Source organism: Sipha flava, unplaced genomic scaffold (genome assembly GCF_003268045.1).
Source record: "Sipha flava isolate LNK unplaced genomic scaffold, YSA_version1 304_pilon_pilon, whole genome shotgun sequence".
NCBI classification, from domain to species: domain Eukaryota; kingdom Metazoa; phylum Arthropoda; class Insecta; order Hemiptera; family Aphididae; genus Sipha; species Sipha flava.
Window position 1 is genome coordinate 1 of NW_020272981.1, and position 7,560 is coordinate 7,560.

Here is a 7,560-nt window from a genome sequence, read left to right on the forward strand (position 1 = left end):
CAATAGTTTTGCGTGTGATCATAGTCTTGACAACTGAAACATTGCGGCGGACCGTATGTCTTTTTGTTCGGGTTTTTAATCACTACACTCAGAAAAATATCTTTCAGTGTTTTAATGAAATGGAATCATTATTTTGAAGTTCAACGATTTACCTAGAATTAATACTGAATTATATTAAATTAATAAAATTTTCTTTAAAATAAATACATATTCAATACATTAATATCCATAATTTAAAGATGACTAAATCAAATCAACGAAAAAAAAATGTTTGAAATAATGAAGTCTATAGATTCGTTTCAAGCATACATCCTACTTAAATGTAAAAAAAATATAATTAATTTAAAGAATAGTTTGATAGGTTTGAATACCTCTAAGGCCCAATGTTTTAATGATAATAAAACATTATTTCTAATAAATGTTTTATTCTAGATTAATACTAAATTTATGTAAAATAATGATTTTTTCTTTCAACCAATAACCAAATATATCTTTAGTTTAATTAAATGAGTATTTATTTGTGAGCACTAGATTTGTCTTAAAATCAATACAATTACGTCTAGTGATGGGAACAATCGAGAAAAAATAATCTCGATTACTATTCGCTCGATTATTTTAATCGAGTGAATTACTTGATTACTATAATATCTCGATTACTAATCTCTCGATTATCGAAATCACTCGATTATTCCCATCACTAATTATGTCTATGGTGATAGCAATTCATGGCTAGTAATATTTCTTAGAGACTCCCTCCCCTCTCTTAACAACTGTTGCGACCCTCGTGTTCAAATGAATCGTACAATATTGTTGATAAATGTAATAGATATTTATTTAAGTTCAAGAGAAATCACATAGATAAGTTATGAAATGTACGGAGTGGAGATTCCTTGTGCACACCTACATGCGTCTGAGGGCTCGGAGCGATAAACTCGTAAGTCTTAACGGTCAGGCAATGTACATACGGACAGAGTCCGTGGAATCTCCAATGGTGATGTGTGGGTGACTTGAGCTGTGGAATCTAACTGCCGTCTCGGCTCTCGCCCTTTGGTATTTATGTCGGTCCTGCGACTGCTAGGTCACTGTTGTTTGGTGAAATCGTCCCGGACGTCACGTACATCCTGTGGCCATCGGATTTCTACATTTGATAATTAGCCATTTGTACGCGCCCTGGGTTGCATCATGAAAATGTGATGTTGCACTCTTGAATTATTATTATTTTGGGAACGACATTTTATTGGGGTAGGTTATTGTGTTAATAGTTGTATTTACATTTTAAAAACGTACTTAATTTCTAAGGACATTTCCTTATACAAACGTGACGATTTCTCTTTAACATTTATTATGTGAAGGTGGACACGTACATAATATCTACGTGTCTTACAACACAACTAACGTATTACAGCATTAAATACGCACCTATTGCAATTCGTACAACTATTCGGGTAGGACCCGTACGTAATTCGGACAAGGGTTTTTTGTTTTTTTTTAGATGGATTAATCAATTTACATTCGCGATGAGCTCCAGCTGTTGTAGAAACTTAGTGTTGAAGCAGACCGTCTTTACAAATACTTCACGCACTTACCGATTTCAAATCAGGTGCACTTGCGTAACCGATGTACAGGTAGTTCGCTCGATCGAATGTGCATGGTCGCAAATAATTTTGAATTGCCCAACGAAAACTGTGATAAGTTCCTTGAGCGAAACGCAACAGTGACGTTCTACGGTAATTATTGTAACTTCTCACAGTGTGTCTGACCTGCGGTGAAGGTAATACTTAATTGTCGTATAGCACGTTTTGCTCGGTGCTCCTCCTTCGATCTTATTACATTCGTAGAAAATATAAAACAGTAAAAAAATATCAGCAATAACTGTTTTGTCGCTCGTTTTGTAAAAAACGTGTTTTGCTCGTTGATCAATCAGCGGATAGATTTCCGATGGAAACATAACTGCGGTTTCAATACCGTTCTACACTTTGGCACGCATACAGGTATGAACGATTATTACTGTTACACTGTGATTACGTGTCGAGTGCTTTGCGAGTTCATAACCTCAGATCCGGCATTTCCGTAAGTAAACTTCTGAAACGATCGGTTTACGTGTCCCGTAAACGGATCTCATCGCAACCATGTGCCGTTTTCTTAGTGAAATTACTGCGAATATTGTAAAACGTCTTGTAGCAGTACCACCATAGAATGAATAAAACAATTGAAAGACGTTTAAAATAGTAAAAATTAAATGTCTAGGAGGTACCTCGACGATAATTTATACACGCTATGAATGCAATAACGATTTTGTCAAGATGTCAAGATTTGTTAACATTACGATCATTCAATATGATTAACTATGACGTCTATTTAATCATACTGAATGATTGTAATATATTAAATGAGTACACATCTGATACCTAATGGATCAAAATATTTGTTCGATTCCTGTATTTATATGACTGTATACATTTTCATTACATTGTGTTGTCATTGTTTTACAGATTGAAATGTCTTCATATCGCACTCCCAAAAGTGGCTCTCACCATATGCGGGCTCCTAGCACCAGTACACCAACATTATTGAAAAAACATAACAATGCTGCATTGAGTAACATACCAAATGTTAAAATTAATTTTAATCTCGTTACCAATCTAAAATCATTGCTTATTAATTTTAATAAAAACAATGAAAAAGAAAAACTTGAATACAATAATCTGATATGTGATATCAGAGATGCTGGCATTGAAATAAAGGTAAGTACATTACTGTAATACATATTTTAAAAATTTTCATTCTTCCAAATTATGGTCAGTAGTTACATTTAAGTGACTAACTTTAAATTTCAACGAAAGTTAATTTTAATTTTAAGTTACTAAAGAATATTTATGATTAGGTTTTGGATTTGAAGGCAATGTACCTAATCAATAAAAAAAGCATTTTAAATGTGAAATAAGGCATTTAATTTATATATGAAAGTAATTACAAAAATTACCACAAAATTAAATAGACTAACTAGTTATTATAAAAAAACAATTCACTATCATGTATTTAAATAAGCTGTGTTCAGTAAAAAGTTGACTGTTTAGATTTAAAATATTTTTGTATATACATAGAATTTATCTTTCTATATTCACCAAAGTTATATTTCATATATAAATAATTATCTAAATCAAGATTACTACTTATTAAATCGTCATTGCTTGTTGTTCCTCCAATCAAAACTTTGTTGAATTTATCAAAAATAAATTAAATTCATTTGTGCCTATAATACCTAAGCTGTGTATAAAACTATTAGATCAATTAAAAATCAAATACAAAAAAAAAAAGTAAAAAGGTTAATTTATTAGTAAAAAACTGTAAAAAAAAACTACATTCATTGTCTTAGATATTAAATGAAACTCATTTTTATTCTGTTAAATTAATTTTATTAAATTATTATTCTGTTATTATTAAAAAAAAAAAAAAAAATAGGCTTTTGCCTTTAAATCTTAACCCTACTTATGCTTAATAGTAACAAGAAATTTGTATTTTAACTGTTAATACCTTAGTAATACATGTATCTAAATTATACTATGGCTGAATTATTTTTATTTAATATTTATTAAATTTCTTTCCCAAAAAAGTTATTTTGAATGTTGAAAATATAAAAATAATTATTAATCTAAGTACCTATTGTATCCCATCAATTTTACTTATTATTAATCAAAATAAAATAGGTTTTATACTGTTCATTTCAATATTAACTAGGTATAATTATGCTAGTAGGTTACTATTTTGTTTTTTTTTTTTTTAATAATTATTTTATTAAAACCTAACAAAAGTCTGTAAATTCTGTTAACTATTTATAATATTGTGTTTTTGAATGGTGCTAATACATTGCGTAACGCCTGATTCAAAGAAAAATGATTTATTGTAATCTATGTTGACAAAATACAGTGTGTTTCCTTTTAAAGGTAACACTAAATAATTCTGTCCAGTGACATCGGATTAATATGCGGTTTTCAGGAGGGGATAGGGAATACATAAATACACATTTTTTAATGATTTTTATATTTTTAGATCTTTCCGTGTGCGCATGTGCAATACAACTTGCATTTTTTTAAATGGCAACAGGTGTTTTAATACCAAATTCGGATAGACCGAATTTTTTTAAGTCGATTTGGTCCTTTTTACCATAGCTGTAAAATCAAATCTGACTAAATGGCAACCAGTCAAAGTTTCGATTAAAATTATTGAATTTTTCATCAATCATACTAGAATTTTATGAATTATTATGAAATTTTATTTATTATTTTTGTATCCATAGGTTTGTAGATATTATTAAATCATTTAAATTTAATTTTGAGGAATTAATTAACCTCAATTAGACGTAAATGTTAGTTCAATTACTAAGTAAGAAAAGATTAAACAAAATGATATGATTTATTTCTCATAACTTAACTTCTATTATTAAAGTTTCTATTTAAATTATTAATTTTATCAATTATTGTTATTTTTCATGATACAAGTTTGGTAATTACTTGTAATCTCTACGATTATTTTATTTATAGCCTTTACTAAAATAAACCAAATTTATTTATTTTTTTTAAAAAAAAAAAAAAATAATAATAACTCATTATAACTGATGAGTTTTAGCATTTGTTTAAATGTGATTATTGAAAGCCATTACAAGTTTTAAACTCGTATGTAACGCAAGTATTTCATTGAAATTTAAAAATGGCAAGTAACAATGAAAAAGTTGATATGCTTTTAGTTTATGGTGAATGTCGACGTAATTCACGAAATGCCACTAGACTTTATGCAGAACGATATCACCCTCCTCACAATTACTTTGTCCGGATTGAATCATCTTTGAGAAATAGTGGTGGACTACCTGCAAGACGAGGTGATAATCGGTGTAATCAAAGACAGTTGATTGGACAGGTAAACGAACAGGACGAATTGCAGGTATTAGCTTATGTTCAATTAAATCCTCGATCTTCGATTAGGCATTTAAGCAACGAAATTGGAATTTCTTGTAAAAAAGTTCAAAAAATTTTGAAAAAAAATGAATTGCACCCGTGTAGGCCTGATTTAGTACAAAAGTTGGTACCAGGTGATTCTAATCGTAAACTTACATTTATTGCATGGTTTATGATACAATTACAAGACGAACCCGATTTTCTACGATTTATCTGTTGGACCGACGAATCAAAGTTTACCAACAACGGTATAATTAATAAACAAAATAACCGGTATTGGGCTGATCACAATCCATATTGGACGACTGATACAAATCACCAAACAGTTTGGGGAACTAACCTTTGGTGTGGGGTACTAGATGGGAGACTTATCGGCCCGTATTTTTACGATGGTACACTTACCGGGAGAAGATACTTGGAGTTTACATGAACTAACATTTACATCTAATTGAGGTTAATTAATTCCTCAAAATTAAATTTAAATGATTAAATAATATCTTCAAACCTACGGATACAAAAATAATAAATAAAATTTCATAATAATTCATAAAATTCTAGTATGATTGATGAAAAATTCAATGATTTTAATCGAAACTTTGACTGGTTGCCATTTAGTCAGATTTGATTTTACAGCTATGGTAAAAAGGATCAAATCGACTTAAAAAAATTCGGTCTATCCGAATTTGGTATTAAAACACCTGTTGCCATTTAAAAAAATGCAAGTTGTATTGCACATGCGCACACGGAAAGATCTAAAAATATAAAAATCATTAAAAAATGTGTATTTATGTATTCCCTATCCCCTCCTGAAAACCGCATATTAATCCGATGTCACTGGACAGAATTATTTAGTGTTACCTTTAAAAGGAAACACTGTATAACAACTTAAAAAAAAAATCTTGTCTCATTGTATCATGACAATTTGGTTTTTTTCTGATTAAATATGGGCCAGTATATGAACATATTTCTATTATAATATGAAACAAGTTCTATTTTTATATTATCTTAGTAAAATAATATGATAGAAATTATATTATACAAAATACTATACTTCATATTATAATGATAATAACAAACATTAATGGCAGTTTGATAGCATTTTATTTTTCATACCAATAAAATCCATCAATTTATTCTACAATTTAAATTTATATTTTGAAAATGAATTTATATTTTTGAAACATGTACTGTAAAATATACTCTTATGTATTTAAGTTATATTTCTGTTAGTGATAGTAAAAATTTCAATTGAAATAAAAAATGATTATGTAGATCAGTGGTTCTTAATCTATTGTAGATCACAGATCCCTGATGAAAGATATTTAGAAATTGAGGACTTTACCAATTTTTTTTTTTGAATACATTATTTTTTATAAAACATCTCATGTTATTAAAACCAAAATTATAATAAATTATAATACTAGACATAACAAAACATATAGAATCATATATTATATAGATATTTAATTATTTTTATTACACTTAATTTTTCAGTAAATTTCAATTTTATTATTTTAGTTTTTATTTTTATATTTTTTTTTAATATTCTTAAAATGTAATTCTTATAAACTTAATATGATGGTTGATGTTATACTTGAGACAAATTTTTAACCATTGTTTAAAAATAAGATCTATCTATCTATTATATTTATATATAATATAAAATAAATAAAATTATAATCCAACAATAATGTATTAATGCACTCATGTCACATATTGACGTATGTATGTGTAAGCCTACTGCGGACCCCTGATATGAGTACCATGGACTACAGTTTAAGAACCGCTGCTATAGATTATTAAATTTAAATAAATTAATCTGTCAATTTAGTCAATCTTCGTGTATTAAGCGGTCATATTCAGAAGTTATTGAACTGAAAAATTATTTAACAACCTAACTTGTAATATTTTTATCCGGTTCATCAAAGATGAATCTATTACAGATTACACCCATGCCCAAGAATTTATCCCAAATGAATAAAAGCCACATGGTGCATATGAACTCTGTCAAGTATAATGGGGGTAAAGAAAACTACACATGCCAAGATTTTACAACATTTGCAATTACATTAGAGTGGCTTTTTGGTTCATGAACAGGTGAGAATTAAAAGGTAAAAATGGTATGCACAATCATTGGGAGAACTCTTAAGCTCAGGAAGATAAAAATCACTTTCGGGTTATGAATTTAACTCAATTTAAAGTATTGGCATTCATTGAAAGAGCTTAGCCACCTCTCATAGTGCAAGAGAAATCCCCCCCAAATTCCTATTTTTATATGATTATTCATAAGAACTTAATATTTTTAATAAAAAATAAATTGTATGTTATATTAAAGTATACAGAAATAAATAAAGTGCAAATTTATTTTGAAACTAACCTTTATGTGTGGTATTTAGTAAATATTTGACTGTATGACTGAAAAACTATTATTCTTCTATTGTATTGTAACTCATTTAAATGATTTGCAGGATTCTGAACTCGTTAAGTTGTTGCAAGATGCAAGAAATTGTGTAAATATTTTAAATGAAAATCTAACACTGTTTGTTAAAGTTATATTGATTTTAAAGTGGATGAACAGAAGTGATGAAGTAGTCAATGAATATCGTGG

At 28.5% G+C, this 7,560-nt stretch overlaps 2 protein-coding genes across 2 annotated transcripts; both read left to right on the top strand.

Annotated features, from left to right (window-relative positions):
• Nucleotides 1-1,986: 1,986 nt before the first annotated feature.
• Nucleotides 1,987-7,560, top strand: LOC112686318. Its single transcript, XM_025558535.1, has 4 exons — nucleotides 1,987-2,070; nucleotides 2,493-2,744; nucleotides 6,881-7,049; nucleotides 7,421-7,560. Exons 2-3 carry the CDS (start codon nucleotides 2,499-2,501, stop codon nucleotides 7,043-7,045), a joined length of 411 nt encoding a protein of 136 aa, XP_025414320.1. The 5' UTR covers nucleotides 1,987-2,070; nucleotides 2,493-2,498; the 3' UTR covers nucleotides 7,046-7,049; nucleotides 7,421-7,560.
• LOC112686316 lies at nucleotides 4,550-5,924 on the top strand. Its single transcript, XM_025558534.1, has one exon. The coding sequence runs from the start codon at nucleotides 4,708-4,710 to the stop codon at nucleotides 5,380-5,382; it is 675 nt and encodes a 224-aa protein (XP_025414319.1). The 5' UTR covers nucleotides 4,550-4,707; the 3' UTR covers nucleotides 5,383-5,924.

Bases quoted from the DNA above. Each gene is read 5' to 3' on its own strand.
- LOC112686316 (XM_025558534.1), top strand. From the start codon at position 4,708: ATGGCAAGTAACAATGAAAAAGTTGATATGCTTTTAGTTTATGGTGAA.
- LOC112686318 (XM_025558535.1), top strand. From the start codon at position 2,499: ATGTCTTCATATCGCACTCCCAAAAGTGGCTCTCACCATATGCGGGCT. The intron at 2,745-6,880 runs GTAAGTACATTA...GGTTCATCAAAG, and splicing joins ATGCTGGCATTGAAATAAAG to ATGAATCTATTACAGATTAC.